The following is a 23,064-nucleotide window of genomic DNA, read 5'->3' as shown; positions in this document are numbered from 1 at the left end:
AGCCAACGCACCGGCCGGCGTTAGTGGTCAAATTAACTTGAAGCTGATTGAGCACAACCAAACTTAAGGGAAGCAGCTATCGAACCTTCCCATTCACTTGACTGCAACATTGGTGTGCCCTTCAGTGAAACACTTCGTCTGCCGACCTCAGTCCACTGTTCTACAACCTTATAAAGAAACCACTTATCAGTTACCAAGCAGTCGTCTATTTGAATGTGATTAGAGACAGACAAGAAATTAAAAAGGTTTTCCGTGATTCCTCCCCATCCAAAAGATTGAAAGCACGCAACCGTGCGTTGAGTAAACGGGCTTTCAAACACGTGATGGAAAGCAACAATCTACTGAGGCTTCACCACACTAATGAACACTGAGGCAAACTTAAGAAATTTTCGGACCTTCGTCAAATTACTTTGCTCGTCCCCGCGCCGACAGGGCGACCGCACGTGTCCGCGAAAGCCACCAGAGACGCGGCGGGGCGCGGAGCGACCTGGACCGACTGGTTCCCTGTTTTCCCGCTTGGCGGCGTCCGTTTTGCTGGAGTCGCGAATACAATTTTGTTCTATTTCGGCGCCAACAATATCTCGGAAACGTGTTGCAAAAATCGGCAATCGGGCGTAGCGGGTTGGAAGTTCTTGCGATTGCGTGTATCCTAGTGCACAAATTGCAATGTTGTAAGTTTAAACTGCAATATACTTTAACAAAAAAAAATATGGTCAGAGGACAGCCTATAAGGCAGGTCTCTTCAAATGACAAGACCTAGACCTATATGTTTTAATACATTTACAGGCTCTCTACAATCGTAGAGGCGATATACAAGTGATTATGTTTTAGAAATAATTTTGCACCATGCACATCCAGGCAAACATATTAGCGTTTGCAGAGGTTGTTGGCGACCATCGAAGAGTCACGAAGACAACAGCAACATGGCAACGCTAGGCAAACTGACAGAAGGACGAGCAATGTGCAGACGCACGACACTGCAAGCACACCAATGCCTTAAATCCAAAAGGTGAGAGCCAGTGTACCAGCAATCAATTATCCCCAGAGCTGACGGGAGAGGAGGACAGCAAAGGAAGGAAGGGAGGTAGATGAACACCCGTTGGGTGCACTTTGAAAAACACAGAGTATACAGGAGGCCATGGTACAACTAACTAACCCCCCCCCCCCCCCCCCCCCCTTTCCTCGAAGTAACTTCAAGAGAAAACCCCCTCAACTGGTAGGAGACTTAAAGGGGGACGGGAAACGACATGATGCGAGCGCAAGCTCTTTACTCCTCGCTTCAAAGTCTGCCGGCGAGCAACGCAATGCGTATCGTGCTCGTGACATCAATGGCTCCTGCACGGCCAAAGTCCTATGGCCTACACATAGCTTGCCCATAACGTCATTCACGGCCATGCCGGTATTTTATGTGCCACGAGCGTTCGGTCCACTGTGTTTAGTTTCACACCGCCGCTCGAGCAATCCAGTAACTAGAAGGAACCGTCGGTACCCAGCAATGGCGACACCTGCAAGCAGTGTACATCAAGTATTCACTGGGTGTCATATTGGAGTACGCTGCATCTTGGGCAGGGGGGGGGGGGTAGTGGTATGGTTGGCTTGGAAGAGGTGCCTGCATCCTCAAATCAAGCTCCTACCTAACATTTGCAAAGATGATGGCGTGGAATGCACGTTGCTGAAGCACTGAGGAAGCTTTAACATGTATAACCTAATAAATGCGTTAGCATTCTCCGCCAAATCACCATTCAGGACAAAGTAACTCCATGCGCGAGCCATACTGCAGCGAACCCGCGCTGCTTCTCAGAAACTCATGACGTGGCAACATTTCAGCCGAGCTTCCCAGACTGCCACCAGACGCAATTTTGAAATATGTTCATTCGTTTTAAAGCATGTTTTCTTGACTTCTCTGCCAGTAGCCCAGAAACGCTAGCCTAGGATAGTGTTTCTGGCTGTCGACACAACATAGACCACATCTAAACAAAGAAATAAGTGCAAACATTTTTTTTCCGTACCCTTAAAGGAGCTGCGCAACAATTTTAGTGCTTTGCTAAAATAATTTGGGAGTTGGTGCCTCGAACTTTCAGAAGTAAAGAACAAAAAACTGCTTTTGCCTGCATGTCCTAGTTTTTATTTTAAATTGAGGTTTTCGGCAGCTCTCAACTCCTTCACCATCTTCCGAGTCACGTGCGCTGCGACGTCAATGGGGGTCGCGCGGGGTTCCGGTGAAGTTCTCTCTTTAGAGCCATCAGTGAGCAGCAGGAACTCATCTGCTCGCGACTGTTTGACTACGTTCTGGCGCAGTGCAAACAATATGGTGAAAGGAGGAAAGTCTTATCCGGGGTTCGGCCATCCCCGTCTGGCTCTGCCCCCGTCCCCCTCCAAATTCTGTCGGCTGTTCGCGGTAGCAGATAGAGCTGACAGTTTTCTGGACCTAGGATAGATGGCTCCACTAAAACTCCGTATAATACAAGTTTTGCCGATGATACCAGGTTTCTGACGCATTTATATTTATGTTGGAACGACAAGATTTATAGAAAGGTTACCTTTTATCGAGCAGGTATTCGCACAACTTTCTATCTTTCTACAAGACCCCCATTGACGTCATGTCGCGTGTTTCTCATGGCCGCCGCTCGCGGCTGCAAAAGGAATATTTTCATTTTTGCCTCGCAATTATGCGGCGGAATCGCAAAGTTTCGGCGGAAGGAAGTGTGTTTTCTGTCCTTTGTGACAAGATGAACAATGTCAAAAATAGAATATGCCAATTTTTTCAACGTTAAAATTGTTGCACAGCTCCTTTGGGCACTTCCAATTCCCATCGAAAGACAAAGGTATGGTGCCAAGCTTCCATAGTGCAAGGAGGGCCTGTGGTTCGAGCTTATGGGTGGCACAAGCACGTTTGCCTGCAGACAATGAAATCTTATCGTCACCAGCCCAAACTCGGAACTGGGAGAGCATTGGGCACAGTCCCAGCTAGAGCCACTGCATAACCTATGCTTCAAGGTAAGGGCACTTCAGCCACCTTGTAGCTTAGAAGCATCGTTGCCAGTTTTCAGAGACTTTCCCTGATGTTACAGGAAACAATTTTCCACCCTCTAGAAACATCTAAACAGTCTGCAACAGAGCAAAACAATATCGCCAAACTCCCCGACATCCCATCTGAAGGTTGGGGAGTCATATTTTTCAATCTAACTTCCACCAAGGAACCATTTTAGCAAATTACTGGTTTAGGAGGTTCTGGTAAGAGAATACACGAGCACGTGCTTGAGCGAGTGTGGACACTCCCTCGATTGAGGAAGCACCACCCTGCTGGCTCTACAGAGCTGCAGCGACCTATGTTGGGCTCCCCCAAAGTCTTTCTTGTTCATATTGTGACTCATCCTTTTACTTCCAAGTTCGTTCTAAAACGCTTCCTCTCTCTCCTTCCCGATTCCACACGCTGTTTCATTCTCGGAATACTAAACTGGTAGGTTGCACCCACTCCACACAAGGCAACAAAATGGCAGCACCGACGAGACAAACGGGGAACGCCGACACTATAGGCGTGGCTTACCGAGTGGATCTAGTTCCAGCCAAGACTATCTGGTGCGCACCGGGAACGCGTGTGGGCGTAGGCGGCGAATTGCCGCACCGGCGAATTGCCGCAGCGGCGACGGGCGCCGCGCGTGGGAAAGGATACGCGGAGTGCCCTCGATGCGGCACACCATGTAGATGCAGGCGGCGACGACGTGCGAGTGGCGCCGGCCCCTGGTCAGGTGCCGCGTCAGCGCCATCTTGTAGAAGTTGAACGCCGTGTCGATGCAGTGCTGGTTCAGCCTCAGCCGCTCTGCCACCTGCACGATCTTGCGCCGTGCTGCAACGGCGTCCGCACACGTTTGCAACTTGTCCGCAATGTCGGGCACGCAGACAGACTTGTTGGGCATGCGGACAGACTAAGCGTTTCACAGAGGTGTCGACGCTGCTACTCCAAGATTGTACAGCACACGCTAGGATCTTCTGGATCTGCTTTCAGGTATTCATCTCAAAGAAGCTTTTGTGTTTTCGCTCTATGTTGTGCCACCTGAAAGTAGCAGCATCAATCGGACGGTTTTTGCTGTTTTCCTCCCTGAACATGTAAACAAAACAAAATTTTTTTTAGTCTTAAATATTTTTTTCTGAAACTTCCACTCAAAAAATTTTAGTATGATTAATGCACCGCTTACAGGCACCTTTCTGAAAGTTTGACTGCTCTCAGTTCCCAATGATTTATTTATCTAAATCTCTTTTATGCCTGAACTTATGCATGCTAAAATTTTAGAAATGCTCTTTGATGCACCTATAAAAAACAAATTCTTGTTCGAAATAGAGATTTATTTTGCACGTCAAACTCTGGCTGTTCGGGGTTCCCACTTATTTTCCGAGTCACGCACGAGCAGCTTATAGAACTCGCTACGACTCACAAGAAGTAATTTATCTGAGGCAAATCTACATTAATAAAAATATTGAAATCCATTAGACATTTACTCTTAGGATCACCAAAAATATACCGATTTAAAGGGAAGATGGGGCACTTCTACATTTGAGAAAAAACGCTTGAATTGCGTTCATTTGGCTTTTATAATAACAGATATCAAAATTATATTTCAATGCGACGCGCCGGAGAGCCACAAGAGCAATTTCAAAATAGGGCTGAAGCCCCGCCCCCCTAGCCTTGGGCAGCCAAAAGAGCCGTCGATGACGTCACGGACAGCGACTGTCTTTCGCGTTTTTCTCGCTTTTAACAATACTTACGCAGCAAATGGTTTGGGTATTCGGGTTCACGGGGTAAAAATACACTAGAATTCACTTCTAACTCATTTTTTCCAAGAAGCTCCGTAGCTTCCCTTTAAAGGAAAGCTCAGCTCAAACAAGTAGTCGTTTCACCATAACTTCAGTCATATTCTAAAAAAATGTGCGACTGTGGTGGTATCTCGACACCTCACTGTTTCGCTTTACAAAAGCCAAGAAAACAACTTGACTTCCTGGGAATGTCAGAAGCCGTTTGACAAACTTGAACCCGAGAGTGGAAAACAAAGGAAGGGGAAGAGAGTGGCTGTCCCTAGTCAGTGCTCCACCATGTCGAACCCTTTCCGTCGCACTATTGCCTAAGACGTCGTTGAAGTTTTTAAATGGGTTCAACGGGCTTTCAATCATTTAGAGAAGGGTCATCCTCTCCGACAATGTGCGGCAAAACAAAAAATGCCACTCCCCGCTCAAAGAGGAGAAACGTCTCAACAGGCTGGCACAGTACCGGACAACAACTTCGAGCCAAGCGACAATAGAGAAGCACGCCAAGCTTAATTCGTCCCGAGACTCGAAGTTCAAAGTCACGCATCCAACTCCCCCTCTTCCGAGACTGTCCACTCTTTTCACCGAGAAAAAACGTGCACTCATCGTAGAAGCCCTAAAGCCGCAGTCGCACGATACTTATACATCCTACAAAAGTCACGGTGTTTGCCACGGACGTGAACTATCAGTGGGCATGCCTACTGCTTGCTTCATACCCACGTCTGCAGAGAGTTTTTGTACGGCCGATTTGACAGGACCGTCGTACAAGGAAGGCCTCGGACAGCGTCTTCAGACTGTCTCCTGTACGATGCAACGCGACTGCGGCTAAACGGGAGCCGTTACTTCCTGTGTGCCTTTGGCCCGACGGAGCTGGCGCCTCACGGTGCCTCGGGCGCCGCAGAAAGGAAGGAAAGCTAGCCGTACCTTTCTGCAGGGTCAGCGCCCGGGACTCCTTTCCGGACCCGTGCTGGAAGCCTCCCAAGCTCCTGCCAGATGTTCCTGGAAGAAGATGTGCAGCCAAGTTTTAGGGCAGACTCCGACACCCGTTCGGACGGCCCGCTTCGGGATGGCCGGCATGTGCGTTACGAGGGTGCAAATCGTGGTCCCCGCGACCGTGCTTTTCTGTCGTCGGTGGCCGCTACCGGTGCCTGCACGCACTGCGCCGTATTTTCCGAACCGCAGTCCATACTTAGTTTTTTTTTTTTTTTTTTTTTATTATTATTATTTATGTATTTAATACACCTCAAAGTGCCCGGGCATTGTACGGGGAGATGCGTCAATATTAATTATTGCGAGAAGAAAGAAAAGTGGGCAAGGAAGCGCTTGATGCACATAATGCGATACATATAGTAAAAATCAGTGGAACACTCAAGAAAAAGGACATTTGCATATGTAAAAAGTTCGGAGAGGCAAATTTCGGTCGAAAAGAAAAGTTTTTTCTTGGAGGGTCCCGCCCGGTGCTAGTCCATGCCCGATGCCTAGCTAGCTCGCACATAAAAACTTCTCACACAAAGCACAGCTCAACAAACGTCCACTTTATTAGCTCACAAAGAATGCTCGTAGCGCACAAAAATCGTAGTCAACATACTCTCGTTTGCAATATCTGTCGAGTCTCATTATAATGAGCAATCTAGAAAAAACAAATCCTTGTACGGTAAAATACCGGGGGAGTGCCCACCCCATTTTCATCGGAAACTGGGGTAATGTAGACATGAGCGCTTGTCCGGTAAAATCGGGTCAATAACGTATAATTTGCAGAACTCCCAAGTTTGTAAAATGTTAATAGTTGGCGCTTCTGCGGTGGTCTGCGCATGTATAGTGTCACCGCAAAACATTTTAACTCCTAAATATGCATAGTTAGGAAAATATGATACCCCGTTGACCCTTAAGCTGACGGTGCGGTTAAAAGGGAGGTATTTTGATTGGTCTGGCAAGGCCATAGCTTCCACTGCGCAGTCACCCAAGTGGTGAATTGAGTACAGTTGTGCAAATTAGACACTTTTCGAAACCCCATCAAGCAGCATTGGCGGTCACCATTATCGGGTGCGAAGCGCAGGATCGGATCCGAGTCTTTGCCAAACGTCCACACAGCACTCGTTTTCGATACAAGCTGAACGCCAATGTAGCCTTCTTGTCCAATTACGTATGCTCAAAGTACAGGGTGTGCCCCCCCCCCCCCCCCCCCCCCCCCCAAATAATTTACAGGGTTTCATCATTACCACAAAAATTAACTATGCATGGCCTAACGCCCAGCCTCTGCCAAAACGTGTCACTAGCAGTCCGATCCAACTGCTGAGGTTTCAGAACCTCAGCTGGTGCTGAGGTTCAAAAGCAGCGCGAGATTATCCGAAATTTCCTATGGGAAAATTGCAGCCGATCTAGTCCTCAAATATGTGAAGCTGAATGATGTTAGTTACCAAGAATAAGCCCCATTTTCCCATTTAGACTTTTATAAAATCACTTATAACTTTTGAACAAGATAATGGTTAGTTCCAAAACTTTGGCATCTGGTTCAGACCACCAGCGCTTGGCGACGCATAGTTTGTTTCTGCGGTACAAAAAAACGCTGTAAATTTTTTGGGGAAGACACGCCGTATGTGCCCGAGCAATGACGCACTCGGATAATTGGTGCAGCAGCTACTGGGTGGCGCACACTTCTGAGAAAGGTTCATTCAAGAAACGTTCCGCGTCAAGTTGTGGGTCGGCAACAGTGGCGCAGGGCCTCACCGTCTGCGCTGATGAGCTGTCCGATGGCCCGGGACCCGCCGTGGGCATTCTCCTCGAACTGTATCTCCGAGACAATGATGCTGTCCTCGAGCACCGAGCCGCAGTTGGTGCAGACGGCATCGCCCCTGGCCGGGTCGGTGTCGATCTCGCTGCACCCGCAGTGCTGGCATGCCTTGGTCGACGACATGGCACCGCCGTGCCCCCTGCGTAAGATGGCGCGGGGAAGCGTCATTTACGGCAGTTCGACAGCCAACTTGGTCCATGTGCTGCGGACACTGCCGGTTTCAGTATTGTTAGGCACTACGTGCCCGGAACGAGTTTACGACTGGCGTGTTTATCGCATCCAAAGAAGTGGTCCCACGGTTTCTGCCTTACGACGTCATAGAGGTGTTGTGCCATTGCCAGCCGCGGTCCTGGCGATTTCCCAGCAGCAGTGGTGGATGTGCCGGACGCCCGTTCTGCAGCAGGTCACTGCCGCTGCTCTCCAGCTTCAAGTCCACGAAAGCTTCGGCAGCCAAGAGTTGGGACCCCGCAACAACGGCGGCGCTCGCATTCTTTCATACTTTTTCCCAGAACTTCCACACTCAACCACCAGGAGTGCGATATTCAACGACACAACACTTCGGCTTTTGCGAAGTCGTTTCTTGCCACTTTAGAAACACTTTGACGCATGGGCGGAGTAGGATACTAAGCGCACCTGTGACCAGTCAGAGACACGTTCCAGGCCCTGTACTGTAATGGCACGTATTTGTGTAATAGCTACTGCGAGATATGCGTCAAGGAGCCCAATTTTGCAGTCGTACCGCACTCGCCAAATTTCTCCTCTAGGGCGGAGATGTAAGATGCCACAGAGGGGAAGCCTTCCCACTGTGTACGGGTCTTCATTTGCAATAGCAATGGTGGAACGTTGGTGTGAGAATTGCAATCCCTAGCTCATGGATGATTGGCTGCAAAATGAAGGTGCTTCCATACACCTTTCGGATGTGCAAGCATGAGGCAGGCTCTTGTATCGCTCATATTTCACAAAATTATAACTTCTTACGCGTTGCAGACCCAACCTCGTCCTGCTGTTCTACGACAATCATCCAGATGACAGTTGTTTCGATAGAAACTACCAAGTGCACTCCCTATGTGGGCAGTGAAAGTTGCAAATAGCAAATGTGACCTGGACCTAGAAAAAAAACAAAGGCTTTTTTCTCTCATTTTTTTTTTTATACTCAATTTTACCTTACAATGAACCGTAGCGGACGTTACGGACGCCAGCCAACCAGAACACCGATGTATCACGCAGCCAACCGCACTGTAAACGTATCACGTGACTATGCGCACTTCACGTCACTGCACCCCTCTTGAAAGATCATGTGACACTTGCGGCATTGGAATGGCTCCAACGAAGGGATTGTTGGCATGACTCAGGCTTTTCCCGTTCTGGCCTAACTGATCCCGTAAAATAGAGGAATATGAAAACTGTCCAGAAAGTAACCTATAGGCCCGTAGCACTCAAGTTTTGAGCAGCGCTCTGTAGTGTGCTGTAAATAATCCAGATGGCGTTTTCAGCTGCATTTGAAATGGTGCCGCGTGCCGCGTGCTTGACAGCGGCACACGCTGATTGATGTAGATATTGTAAATACAAGCAGTCTTGATCGAAACTCCGAGCTGGCGTGTCGTGTCTTCCTTTACCGGTGTGCCCGCTTGGTCCCCGGCCACCGACCATCTCGCGTCCCACGCGCCACGGCAATGTAAGCCTGTCCAGCATCTTTACAGGCCTTTCGGGGCGCTGTCTTTATCCTAGCTTTCCCTGTCTCTTACCACCCACCCGTAATGGCCCCACGCGACCATAACATCTTGGCGACGAGCTTTAATCACTACACGCTCCAGGCGAGCGAAATAGAATATTTGGACCGCGTTTGGAACATGGGTCAATACGCTTCCCCACTACAGTTATTTACGCTCCGTTCCACTCTAAGTGCCAGCGTAGCAGAGGCTACAGAAGCGAGCTGCAAGCTTTCAGCGTCCCTGTCAAGCACGCGCGCTCGTGCAGTGCGAGCATCATTCAGGAGTATGTGCGTTTGTGAGTAGCTTCGGTTTCGCTATCACGTAAAGTGAAATATACGTGCTCGCAGAAGCTATGAAAGAATGCAAAGATGAAAGAAATGTTTAATGGAACGCTACGGCTGCAAGCTGCATATATATATATATATTTTTTTTTTTTGGGCTTTTTTAGATGTGTTGTCTAAAACGCATCTACAAATGCTGACCGCGCATCTACAAATCGCGCACCTACAAATGCTGACAGATGCATGTATTCGAACGTGGCACGTGCAAAATTGAACGTTACAGAGCCACCTGGATGGTGCAGCCAGCATAACAGGGTCGTGTCTTGGGTAAGTATTCCGGAAGCGCTCGCGCCCCCTGCCTCAGAGCAGCGGGTCTATACCAGCAGGCACGTCTGGATCTATGCCTTGAGCCACCACTCATTTCTCTTTGGTTTCTCTCAGATGGATGGTGCTCGCAACATGCTGAACTAAAGCTGAATTAAAAAGGATGCACAAATTTTTGCAGATTTTAACGACTCTGCAGATGAATATGGTCCTTTGCGGAGGGGGCCGGAACACTGACGTATCTTCGATGGGGTGAACAACACTGACACTCTCACTCGACCGTACTGGTACGATAGGTTGAGCCAACTCGACATTCATAATATCCTATTACCGGAAGAAAAGATAAACGCAAACAACAAAACCACAAGAACCATGATGTCGCTTCATATGTTCCTGTAGTCATCTACGAAAGAATAAAACTTTTGTTGTCTCACGCCTTTCTTTGCTGCACTCTGCCCACTTACATAGGCGACGATCACAAAGCAAATTTCAAGTTTTAAATGTCTGATGAAACACTTGCCTAATGCAATATGAATAAACAGAACATACCATATATCCACACATGAGGGTAGAATTATTTCAAAAGACAGAGGCACTGGCAAACTTTCAACTTTCGTAAAACCCGAGACTGGCGAACAAAATAAAATAAACAAATACTTTCCTTGCTTTAACACAGACAGGACTGTCGTAGCCGCCAATGTTTTCATTTTTCTTACCCTTTCTTATCGCCTCAAAACGGACACGGCAAAAAACATGAAATTACAACAAAGCGTCTTATTTTGATTAACAACAACAAAATTGCTAGCAGCATGGCACACCGAAACCAATTTAACTATACGTAAAGAGCAACGGAGCCCTCAACTGAGATTTTAGTCGAAGGCGCCAGCCACGTGCGAAGCAAAAAGGTACGCTTTTCCTTCAGACTCCTTTTTATTTTATTATTTGTTGTTCTTCCCAAATGTCGAACTAAGCTTGCATGACTCGGGAGGATCACACTCAACACTTTCAAACTTATCCACGCGAGCGAAAAAATTCTGAGCGAACACTCCCCAAATACCCCAAATACGGAACAAGCGCGCTGGAGAGTGGGCGGGTTTTTTTTGGCAGCTGTTACGAATCTTTTCCCTCCGATTAACCTAAATCCAACAGCCCGCAACCGATCGAAGAATCTGATTACATAAAAGAGCAGTTTAGATTCATTGTTTGACACTAAAAATAAAAGTAGCTCTACCGAAATTCGAACCCAGACTAATGGTCCAGCTCAGATCCACGGTTTCAAAGCTCGTCGAAGTGTCTGGCGTCCAAAAAGATGAGCAAACCACGCAACTTGGAATCTGGTTACTTTTGAGATGCCTTTTGCTTGGATAGATGAGGAGTTGGAGCTTACCTTTGGTATGATAGGTTCTTGATAGGATCTTCTCTTCTCTTTATGGACGTCCGAGTTGTACGAAATCGTGGTATATGGTCAAAGTGGCCGTGTCAACGTCACGAACTCTCGTATGCCTCTCTTGTTTTGCTACAACGAGAAAACGATATCCACGTGAGGCTGTTCGTTTCGTTGAATGACACAGAACACACGTAAGGGCGCGAACGCGTTTCGTAAATATTCCTCGCTTCGTAAATTAACTCCAAGTTTTAAATCAGCGAAAGTCGGAACCGAGATACAGCTACACATGCCGCACAATTTTATGCCTGCCAGGCCGTATCGAGGGAAAAGGGTCGGCCGACGTTGGCGATCTTGGCGATAATTAATGAATGGATATACAGTCAAATGGAGACCAATGGAGACTGCCTTGGACGGAAAGCCAACGTTACTGAACGGATAAATAAGTCCAGCTGAGTCTCTGGAATTGGGCGGCAGCTTGCGCCACTAGCGGGTGGCAGCTCGTTCTGAGCTTTCTTGCGCTCTCTTGGTGTCACAAAAGGCGCAAAATGTCTACTTCCGTGATTTTTGTTTACCGCTTAGTCTAGGAATGAAAAGTTCTTGGAAGAAAAAAGAAGGCGAGCGAGTGCACCGAAAGCTTGGTGCATTTCTGAAGTTTCCGAAATAATGCAGGCAATGCGGTGTTCAACGAAGGGCCATTCCGGCTTGAGCGGCGTCGCCGTCTCCGTTGCCGTCGGCGTAACCTGGCGTAACCATGAGGTCACGTGACCCCACACCCTCCGAAATAACGTGACCCCCGTGACGTCACGGAGGTCACGGGAAGTCACCCCGTGAAAAGGGGTATACCCTCCCCTCAGTACCCTTCCACCCTCCTCCTCAAGAGCTGCGCTCTAATTCGGCGTTACAGGGAGTTGTAAACGGCCATCATTTTTTATAACGAATTTTTCTGGCACAACGCCGACGCCTTTTCGCGTAATGAGGCTGGCAAGGCTTTTGCCTTAATAAAATACACACACAATAAACCGGGACAGAAAGAGGACACGTACGACAGGCAAGCGCTTGTCTGTCGTACATGTCCCCTTTTTAGAGCGCAGCTCTGGCGCCCGTTTACCAGTGTTGGGTAAAGTACATCTTAAAGGTACTTCAAGTAAAGTACTAAGTAAATGAGACATGATGTACTTCAAGTAAAGTAGTAAGTACACTGCAGGTACAACGTACTTGAACTAAAGTATTATAAATGCAATGTACTTTCAAAGTAAAGTACAAGTATTTTAACACAACTTTTTACGATGTCCTTTCATTCCCCTATACAGTGATTTTTTTAACTGGTATGCATTGTCCAGCGGTAATCAGGGGTGCATGACCTATTTTCAAAAAAACAGCAGTGAATATTTGATAAAATCAAGTGGCCACAGAGTAGTTATTTTCAGGAATGGAGCCAAATTCAGAAGTTCCTCTTCTGAGTCTGGCGCCCCTTGCGCTGGGTTGTTGCACCCAATGCGGTTAAATGTACCTATGAGAAGGCATGGCGTCAGCCCCGTAGCTTCCGCAAGCAATCCTCTCATAGAGGAGTGTCCAGTGAGTGTGCAAGCGGGCTGGTGATAATTAATCATAATGTGACACGTAAAATTGGGGTGCGAAAAAATGAAGGAACTTTCAAGTCGAAGGAAAAGGCAAAAGAGAATGTCTCAAAACATTGGGACGTTCTCCTCTGTTGTCTTTTTCTTCGACTTGAACGTTTAATTTTTCCGCACCACAGTCTCGGGTGCTACATTTTGATTAATTTTTTCTCTCCTAATATTTTAAACCTCCTTGCTTTCTCTGACCGACTGAGAAGTAGCCAGAGTTAAAAAAAGCTACGGGAAATTTAGCTACCCCCAGAACAAACAGAGCAATGCGTCGTCTGCTCACGTTTCTCGTGAGAGTAGAATATCCCTCCCGGTATTTCTTCGAAGTTGACAAAGCATCATTTCGTGATACAAATTTAACAAAAATAAAACTTGGGTAGTGTACTTTGAAGTTGGGAATTGTACTTTCCTTCAAAAGTACCAGAAAAAAATGTACAAGACTCAGAGAATGTACTTCAAGTAAAGTACAAGTTTCCTAAACCTACTTGAAGTAGTACTTTAAGCACAATGTACTTAAAGTATTTCTCAGCACTGCCGTTTACGGCTTGAGCGGCGTGACGCATCGGTGTAAAGCGCGGTTCAAACAAACTCGAAACACAGAATCCGGGAGCCGGAACCCGTACTGACGTAATCACTTCCGGACCCCGTTGCGGATCCAAGTCTTCACGGTTTGTTACGGGCCTGCTTGAACGCGTCGCCGTCGGGATGGAGAAGGGGGTGAAGAATGGAGGAGGGGGAGAAAGAGGGAGGAGGAGGAGCGGCAAGGAGGAGGGGCGGAGGTTAATGAATGAGGGGAGCCGGTGGAGGAGAAGGAAGGGAGGAGAAGAAGGAAGAGTAGGGAGAAGTAGCAGGGAGAATGAGGAGGGAGGAGGGGTTTACCCTCCCCTTAGTACCCTTCCCTCCTCCTCCTCAAGAGCTGCGCTCTAATTCGGCGTTACAGGGAGTTGTAAACGGCTTTCATTTTTTGTCCTGGTTTTTTGTGTGCTTTTTATTTCATCATGAATCACCATCAACTAGCCAAGCTTTCAACCCTGCTGCATTACTGGGAGCAACTGAGCTGTGGTGGTAGGTGTGATGTCCATGACGATTGGGGTGTGGAGGGAGGGGAGGGGGTGGGGGACTGAAATTCCACAAGTGCTCCTCCTGACTAACCAGTGTTGAGTGGATTTAGAAAAATTATTCTTTACTTGAAGCACATTCTCTGGGTATGTATGTATCTGTACTTTACTCGAAGTATTTTTGCTGGTACTTTCAGATGAAAGTACAACTTCCGACTTCCAAGTATGTTCTACCTCACCAAACACGAAAGCAAACAATGCATACCAGTTAAAAAAAACAAAAAAACTCTATAGGCGAATGAAAGGGCATCATGAAAGATTATGTTTAAAAACATGTGTACTTTACTTTTAAAAAAAAAAAACAAAAAAAAACATAGTACTTCACTTTAAGTAACTTGCACCCGGTGTACTTTTTATAGCACAGCTCTTAGGAGCCCGCTTCCGAGTTAAGCGGCGTAGGCATAACTGCGCGCTGCATTATGGGATGTTTCTATTATAAAGTTAGCGGGGAAATTTTCCTGCTAAATTTAGCGCAAAAATTTTTCTGCTAACTTTAAGTTTCCCTGCTAAATTTAGCGGGGAAATTGACGTCACGTGACCTCCCCGCTAAATTTAGAGCCTCGACTTCGTGTCACGTCACCCGTGAACAAATTCAGCGGCAGGAGAAGAGGAGGAGGAGGGGGAAGATGAGGATGAGGAGAGGACGCCATCGGCAGTTTTAAGGGTTTTTATTTATTGCTTTGCCAAAACAAATATTCAAATATACAGTTTACTACACCTGTATACCGGTTATTCACATTGTCGCGACCCGTCCCACCAAAACTGTCCATTCTAACCACACCTCACGATCGGCACACAGATGCGCCTAAAAATGCTGTAAGCGTTTCTTTATTTGCCTTCGAACTGACAGCAGATACGTATAGTCTGTCTTATGGAAGTGCGTTGAACAAACTGTCATGCTGAAGCCATTGCTCAGATGAACAAGCGCCCGTGTGCCCATAAGCTTTGATTGCAAAGCTACAGAAAATTGTCCTCGTCTGCTTCCCTGGAATTTGTCTTTGTGCCTTGCCACAATCTCGATGCCTTCAATGAATAGCAAGATGCCCAGACGGGCTCGCTCGCGTGGCCTCAGGTGGTCCAGAAGAAATGCGCTGCATGCGCCAGGGGATTCTTGTTCGAATTCATCTCGTTGACTAAAGCCAAGGTGTGTAAACGGATGCGGCGACCACGTGAGCGAGCCGGTACGGCCACCTTGCTATTCATTGTAATAGATGCCCCCATGTGCTTGAGCGTTTCAACTTTCACATAAACATTTTGCCAAGGTCCGGAGAAGTACACGAGGCATTTGAGATTAGGAAGAAATGCAGATTGCGTAACGCAGCACGTAGCCTTATCAAAAAAAGAAAAAGTTTGAATATGGCAAACAGGGTTTATGGAAATATGGCTTGGCGCTCCGATTAGATGGCTTCTGTCATGTTTTTGTCTTTTTCATTACGCCCCTGTGCGACTGTGCCTTGTATTTTTCACCCAGCTTTGTGTCTGTCTAGGCACTTTCTCTGAGCTTCGAAACCGAAGGCATAAAAAAAGCAAGGAAAAAATAAACTAAAACGAGGGTGGAGGCGAGCTGGTTTAAGATTGCTTTTAATTGGCAGAAGAAACAACAAATGATACAAATGTTAACGACGGGAAGAAACAAGAGAAGTACAGAGAGTTCAGAAAGTATATATGTATATATGAAAGGGTTTTACCGCAAAACTGAACTGCGTATTGCGCCGAATGCTCATTCTCCACCCAAATGTAGCGCTAACGGTCCCAACCACATGCCATTAAAGTTTCGGAACTAACCATTACCTTGACAAAGGCGATGCATAATTTATTTTTAGATAAACAAAAATAAAACATTTACCCGGGGGGGAAACGCTGTAGAAACACTACTCGCTAAAAAGGAAACAGGAAAAGCACCAGGCCAAGAGCAGGCCTCATTTCTCTTGGTCCCTGAGGATGTCTTGGAGTATCAAGGCGAGGGTTTCTTCCACCTCCTGCTCCGTCAACGGGTGAACTCCCGACGCCTGCCCCAGATCATCGTCGGGAGGGTGAAGTACCGCGCCGTCGGGAAGCCGCACTCGAAACGGTGGCTGCCCCTCGAGTATCAGCGCAGTCGCCGCGGCAGCCCGCTCTCCATACTGTGCCTGTAGCAGCTCCAGACGCTCCCTGCAGGACCGGGCGCTGTCCAAGCGTTCCCTCAGCCCTTCCAGACGCTTCGTGGCCGCTGCAATGTTGTGCCGCACCTTGTTCCAATCGACTTGCCCCAGCCTGTTACTTAGCGTCTCGGCTTTCTGCTTGAGGTCCTCCAGAAGGCTCGTGATGTTCAATGGCATCGCACAATCGTCACCGGCGGTGTACCTCGAGCCGTCGAACTCCTGGGCCGAAGCCAAAACTATCGCCGTCGTCAGCTGGCCTATCACAGTAGGGAGGCGTTGCAGAGCTGAGACGTGGCCTGCCAGCTTCGCGTGCAACGCTTCGGCTTCTTCGAGGTTGCCGAAGGAGCGGGCCTGTTGACGGAGCAGCTCGTTTTTCCTCGTGAGGGCCGATGCGAGCTTTTCTTGTTCCCCGAGGAAAACCTCTTCGTCTTTCCTCACTGCCGCAAGCTTCGACTGCAGTGTGGCGTTGGCGGCGGCAATCTTTGCGGAAGCGGCTGAGAGGGTGGCCGTGTCTGCCGAGGGAGGCAGTTCGATGACAGCTCGCTCACTCAGCCAGCGGTAGAGCACAAAGGTGGAGAAGTCGGCGAGGAATGCCATGTGCTGCGCGTGTCTCGGGTACAGAAGGATCTGAGGCGCGAAGTTGTCAAAGTAGGAGCCGGCGTTCGAACTCGCCTTGAGCGTTTGAATCCAGGCGGTCGCAACGTCCCGGAACAGCTTGTCGGATGTGCCGACGTCCACAGGCCAGCACGAACGAAAACTCGACAGCGCTTTCGCCTTGTCGAATCTCGTGAAGAGGTAGTGCAGTACGTTTCTGGCCTCACTCGCAGCTTCTTTACCCTTGAGGCTTGGTCGCTCCGGAAAACCCAGCACCTCCAGACTGGCCAGAAGAATAGTTCTGTTGACGTCGGACACGGAATATGCTCCGGGGGTTTCGGGTAGTTTGAAGACGCCGCTCTCGTCGGCCATGCTCTTGGCAAGTAAAATTACGTTAACAAGCTCAAGTCTTCAACAATTTCTTGAGCAAATAGACGGAATACCGGACCACTACAGACCTCTACCTTTTTTACCGAACAAATGTCAGCGCGCGCCAGACATTGGATTGACTTGGATACTTCCGTTGCTCTATGTTCAAGTCGTCTGGTCCTCATTTTTCTTTTTTTTTTTTCTAGCACAAGAGAAAGTGAGAGTAAAAGTTTTGGTAATCTTTTTATTTTCACTCGAATACAATATGTGGATGGATGTTTTCTCTCACAATGTTTAGAGCGGCGGAATGGCGGGTGCCAAAACAAAAGAAATATAAAACAGCCGCTAAAAAATAATCTGACGTCACTAATTTCCATCCAATAGAATAGGCTGTTTTAAACAACTCACGGGTCTGACCCAATCAAACGTCATCTTGCGTTCCAGCAGCCAATGGCGTGCGGTACCATCTTCAGCGTTGACAAGGCGTCGGTTGGGACCATTCGTTTGAAACGGGTATGTCCACGCTCCAATGTTTATACCCTTTTTTCCAAATGATTTACGCCATGATTGTGAACTCGAAATGTGCGTAAACATCCTCAATATGTTTGGGCGTTGTCAGCGACAAAGTCTTAGTGAGAACTTTAAGAACATTGCGCGCGGTTTTGAGGAGACTCGGGAGCTGTGCGTCATGGAGGGTACCGACAGATGCATCCATCGCTTCGACTTCGTTCTTATCGCTACAACTTCACCCGCACTTCACCCGTAGTTGGATGTTACTAATCCTTCTGCCTGCCGATATAATCCAAGGCGGCATTAACGGAAGGTCCGGCGAAGAACGCTTGTTCTTACGCGTCCCGCGCTTGAAGGGGGGTTGGCTTCCTTATCGCGCATTTTTTGAAAAAAATGCTTGCAGCCGAGTTTTTTTTTTTATAAGGCCTTGTCTATTCTCAATGCTTAAATGCGTGAAATGCAACGTTGATAGCATTCCGGTCAGATAGGAACGTAACCCCCCGTGGTTCAGTGACCGGGCAAAATACCGCTTTTTCCGGCGTGCTTCGTTTTTTTTTTTTTTTTATCTTCGATTCGGTTTTGGTAGCACAATGGCGTTGTATTTATAGACACGTTTACGGACGCTTAGCTCGGCATTGCTTCACAGTTCTTACAAAAACGAATGTTTTAGCTTACTTCGGAAGCGGTGTACTCTCGTGCGGGCCACACAAGCGCGTTCGGCTTCTTTGAGCAGACGCGGCGCAGACCGTTAAGCCTAATCCCCGCATTCGAGCAGGCGAACGTCGGCGAACGTCAGATGGGGCTGCCAGCGTTGCGCTCTCCCGATCGTCCGGTAAACAAAAGCGCGGTGACGAATTTCAAATTAGTCGCTTGCTTTGTTTTGATTCTGTTCGTTCGTTAGCGGAATGGTGGCGTCTGGGGCGCCGATTCCCGCCAACGGTTTTCACGCTCAGAGGCGCAACAATATGCCCACTGGTTTTGGGACGTTTTGTTTTCAGTTTTACGTAGTATTTTGCGAACGAGGTGTACAATTATATAAATTGAGTTGTCGAGACTATCATTGACGAAAACTTATGAATATAAAACCTCTCCCCTTTTATCGTACACCAGCCACCATTGTCTTTATTTGAATCCCTTCTAAATTAGTTTTGTCCCTCTGAAAAATATTCGTTCTTCTGTTTCTGCGACTTGTTTGCTATTTTGTATGCCTGCATATGTTGTGAATCAAGTGTATACCCACCTGCTAAAATTCCTTTCAGGGATTGCAGTATCAATAAATAAATAAATAAATGAAACACAAAACGGCCCCCCCCCCCCCCCCCCCCCAAAAAAAAAAAAAAAAAAAAAACTCGCAAAAGTAAATTGCTTGAATTGTTCATTCTCCTCCCAAATTTAGTGGTTGAGGTCCGAACCAGCAAGGTTTAAACACTAAACATTACCCTATTAAAAAGTTATGTTTGTTTTTTTTTTTTTTCGAAAATTTTTAGTGAAAAAATGAGGCCCATTTTCGCCCGTTTTTTAACTGGCGCCATAAAGCTTTATTTTACCATTTAAAATTTCAGAAAATCACTTATTACTTTTGAATACGATTACGGTAAATGCTGAAAATATGGCATCTGGTTGTGACCTCTAGTGCTACATTTGAGTGAAGAATGGGTGGTCGATGATGCAGTTTATTTCTGCAATAAAAAATACCTTGTCAAAAAATTTTTTTTACACATCCTGTATTTAGATTTTTGTACAGTGGTTGGACAAGTGGCGTAGCCAGAGGGAGCAACTTTTAGCTTCTCCCCAAAGAAATAAAAAAAAATCCTGGATATGTTATTGGGTTGGACCGACTTTTGTTAGTGTGCTGCTACAATGCCACTAGAACTTGACCAACTTCGGGATTATCACATATTATTACGGTATATGGGCAATCCTCCTATGTACAAGTTGGCTTAATGGGGCGAAGGAATAGAGTGTGGGGTTTTTAGACTAGGCGGTGAAACCTATTGCCTTTTTTAAAGGGTAAAGCCGTTGACATCCGTCCATCTACGATTGCACTTTGCATAACGAACATGACAAGTGTTGTGTCTTTGTTCAAAAGCAGAGCCACCTGCTGCTGGCAAGCAGTACTGAATGTCAGGGGAATGTTGCATTTCTTGCAGCCTCTTTCACGCTATCTCTTCCCCTGTCTCGCACCCACAAGTGCCACCACTGTCGTTGTCGCATCAAGTATAGCCGCGCATTGTTTCGAGCCTTGTCGCTGCGTCCGAGTGTGTTATCAATGTCGGATGCGAAGCGTGATTGGCAAAATGGCTGCACGGCATGGGTGCAGCACCTGTCGGTCGGCCTCCATGATTCTAACTGGCGACTCGTTCCCCTCGCAGAGAGCACAGCTGACATGGCCCCTGACAAAAAGACCAAGACGCAGGTGAGCAGACAGGCCTCGCTAAAGTGGCCATCTGTTGAGCCATATCGGAGCATCTGTGACAATGTTTTTTGGCAGCCCTCGTTGCACCACGTTTTTTTAGCTACCTCAATCAAAACATTGTATTGGAATACCAAGGCACGTGGCGTAAGCTTAGCCAGCATTTATTTCCTGTCATCAAGCTTCTTGTAATCCGTCGGGGACAAGCTGTGATGCCCCCACATCTGATGTCGCGTTTCTAGTCTTGCCAGTCTACTCAGCCTCTCGGACCAAACTTAAAATTTTAACAGCTTTGCATACAAATTCTTTTATTATGACTCGTAGTTTGAGTTAGTCGTTTAGATGTCTCTATTAATGTGTTGAACAAAGTAGAAAGCGTTGTCCCGCTCTTGCCTCGCAGCCTTCAGAAGGAAGGCGGACGACCAGATCCAACTCCGGCAGCCGACTCGCCTCCACCGTGGTGCGGGACAAGTCGAGCTCCCCGAGCCGTGGCCGGTCGCCCAAGCCGTCTCCACCCGGCAAGCGGCAAGCGAGCCGCAGCCGTAGCCGCAGCCAGGGCCGTGGGGGTCGCCCCAAGGGGTCCAGCAAATCGCCCGGCCGCAAGTCGAGCCCGGGCAAAGTGGGCCGCCCCAAGAAGTCCGCCAAGTCGCCCGGCCGCAAGCCGAGCCCGGCCAAAAAGTCGCCGAAGAGGAAGCCGAGCCCGGTCAAGAAGTCGCCGGCCCGAAGCGGTGCCAGGGCCAGCAGCTCGGACCGGGGTCCAGTTAAGAGCGCAGCGCCCAAGAGCCCCGCAAAGAGGGCGGACACCCCCCGCGCGCAGTCCAAGTCGCCGTCACGTCCGTCGATGGCAGGAGGGAGGCGGAGCGTCAGTCCGGCTGCGAAACAGCATGGTGAGTGGCGGCACGTCAAGCGTTCACTGAATTGTCTGTTGGCGTTGGAGGACTTCTTTTCTTTTTTCATCTCTGTCACGCATGTTGTTGTGGTACTTAGAATACGTCTCTCGGCCGAGTGTTTACTGAATCATTGCTTCGGTTCCCAAATTTTCACTTATAGTCGGTGACAGGTCAAGAACGAAGTGGAAACTCCTCCCACCTCTTTCCACATTAGCAGAGCGAACGGTGGAGAGGAAGTCGCCTCCTTTCCGGCGAAAAGGAGGTGACTTTTTGGACAAGAAAAAGATGCCATAAAATTAACTTACAACGACCAACAAAAAGTTTAGAGCTATATTTACGGCGCAAAACGAATTTGTAGTTGGCGCCCGCGGTAGTCGCCACTGATCACATGGTGGACCCGTGCACCGCCACCGCAAGTTTCGCCGGAGTTGTTTGGCGTTGCCCCTGAGGTCCCCAGAACCCCCACACCGCCACCGCACACTCAGCGTGGCGCGCCGCCGGTTGAATGCGTTTCTTCACGCCGCCGCCACCGGAAGGAAACACTTCAGCACACTATTGCCGTCAATTTCTGACCGGCGCACAGGTCTATCACGGGGTGCTTGCACTCTTTCAAAGATTCCTTTGGGCTCTTAGTGTTACTTAATAAGCTTTGTTCTTTTGTTGCACTTCAAATAAAGATGATTAAGTAACTTTTAGAGACCATAAGAAGCACCCAAAAGAGCGCAAGCATCACATCACCATAGCGGCCACATTTTCTGTGGGCTCCTGCAAGCGCCAACTGCAAATTCGTTTTGTGACGTAAATAAAGCACTACAAAATTATTTCTTTAGTTGTAAATTCATTTTATGACATTCTTTTTCCATCTAGACTCTTTAAAAAAAAATTTTGTTTCTTTGCATATGCAAACATGCACTCATAGCTTCGTGCTAAGCTTTGGCTGTGTTTGCCATTAAGTGTTATCAAAAGCAGAAAGGTCACATTGAAAGCAGACTCTACTGGTATATTAACCTGTCACCAGAGTCTTCCCCATGGCAGGCTGTGGTGGCTCTGCCACCCACTAGCCGTACCGATCGCCTGCCTTTGTGATGTGCTAGACACCTCTACATTTTGTCAACGATAAACTAAAAGATGCAGCCTTTGAAACGTATGATGCTTTGGAACATTCAGGTCCAGCGAATCTCGCAGCACCATGCTTATCAGACTGATGCCTGCATTTGGCATCATTCCTTTGCGGGTGAAGTGCGCTCAATAAAGTGTATAAATTCGGCGCACAGTATATCCGTGCTTCAGTAGAACCCCTTCCTCCCAGTGTCCCCCCCCTCTTCTTTTCGATGTTCACCTCTCAAATATTTTTTGGGAAAACCGTGCCCATCAGTGACTATGTCAGTCTTGTAAGTGGTAGTTGACTGCTCATGTCGTGTTTATGGGGAGAAGCACAAACCTAAATTTCACATTTAACGAAGAAAATCATCTTATGCAGGTACGTAAAATTGTCCTAGAGAGCTGAAAAAGTTTGCACAATACACCCCATGTTAAATCTCCCCTGCAAATTTCATTCCGATCATCTGAGTGCCTCAGAAGTTAAATCTCCATCCAGCCAGTGCGACACCTTATTAGAGCCAGTGTCCCGTCGTGGTTGTCTTTTCCTCGTCCGCGTTTACCGAGCCGTTGATCCCCGTCGGTTGAGACCTTTTCCTCCGGGTCTATTACTCAAACTCGACGCCCCGCGCAGAGATTAACCGCAAGGGTGCGGCCACGCCGCCGCGCCTCCCGGTCGGCACGCCGGGCCAGACGGTGACTCCGCGTTCTCCGCTGCGCCGCCGGTCGGTGCCAACTCCGTGGGCCGGCGCGGAGCGACCAGAGCCCAAGGGGAACTCGGTCCTGGCGGAGCCCCGCATCCAGCTGGACAAGTCGCAGGTGCTCTACACCCCAGATAGGGGGCGGGGCGCGCTGAGGACCTCGGCCCGCATTGCCACCATGCAGACCACCGGGGTGAGTGGGTCGCCCTTCGTTGTCCGTGCCACCACGGCGCCTGGAACGCGCATCGGACCGGCATGCTCGGCGTTTCGTTCTACTCCCGCGCAAAAAGCGGTCCCAAAATGACGACTG

The 23,064-nt window shown here is 48.1% G+C and overlaps 3 protein-coding genes across 5 annotated transcripts in view; 1 reads left to right on the top strand and 2 right to left on the bottom strand.

Annotated features, from left to right (window-relative positions):
- The window catches only part of LOC8037295 (transcription factor IIIB 90 kDa subunit), a 67,561-nt gene extending 55,880 nt beyond the window's left edge, over nucleotides 1-11,681 (bottom strand). The window contains exons 1-4 of one of the 3 annotated variants that reach the window (XM_040220217.3): nucleotides 11,296-11,681; nucleotides 7,528-7,730; nucleotides 5,725-5,799; nucleotides 3,674-3,847 (exon numbers count right to left, since the gene is read on the bottom strand). In XM_040220217.3, coding sequence (XP_040076151.1) covers nucleotides 3,674-3,847; nucleotides 5,725-5,799; nucleotides 7,528-7,714 — 436 coding nt within the window. In that variant the 5' untranslated portion in view covers nucleotides 7,715-7,730; nucleotides 11,296-11,681. Of the gene's footprint in view, nucleotides 1-3,673; nucleotides 3,848-5,724; nucleotides 5,800-7,527; nucleotides 7,731-10,457; nucleotides 10,559-11,295 lie in introns of those variants that run through there. The other 2 variants (XM_029974177.3, XM_029974179.4) reach the window with 2 other exon arrangements.
- LOC8037293 (delta(14)-sterol reductase TM7SF2) overlaps nucleotides 10,709-23,064 on the top strand; it is a 41,321-nt gene continuing 28,965 nt past the window's right edge. The window contains exons 1-5 of the mRNA XM_042288717.1: nucleotides 10,709-10,813; nucleotides 17,587-17,655; nucleotides 20,025-20,068; nucleotides 20,466-20,952; nucleotides 22,688-22,947. Coding sequence (XP_042144651.1) covers nucleotides 20,039-20,068; nucleotides 20,466-20,952; nucleotides 22,688-22,947 — 777 coding nt within the window. The 5' untranslated portion in view covers nucleotides 10,709-10,813; nucleotides 17,587-17,655; nucleotides 20,025-20,038. The remainder of the gene's footprint in view (nucleotides 10,814-17,586; nucleotides 17,656-20,024; nucleotides 20,069-20,465; nucleotides 20,953-22,687; nucleotides 22,948-23,064) is intronic.
- Nucleotides 14,691-17,265, bottom strand: LOC8037294. The gene has a single exon (XM_002412226.4). It carries the CDS (start codon nucleotides 17,143-17,145, stop codon nucleotides 15,958-15,960), a length of 1,188 nt encoding a protein of 395 aa, XP_002412271.3. The 5' UTR covers nucleotides 17,146-17,265; the 3' UTR covers nucleotides 14,691-15,957.

The sequence above is a fragment of the Ixodes scapularis genome, unplaced genomic scaffold (assembly GCF_016920785.2).
Source record: "Ixodes scapularis isolate PalLabHiFi unplaced genomic scaffold, ASM1692078v2 PGA_scaffold10__122_contigs__length_95168666, whole genome shotgun sequence".
Classification (NCBI taxonomy): domain Eukaryota; kingdom Metazoa; phylum Arthropoda; class Arachnida; order Ixodida; family Ixodidae; genus Ixodes; species Ixodes scapularis.
Note: the sequence above shows the minus strand (reverse complement) of the source record. Positions and strands in the feature narration are given on the sequence as shown.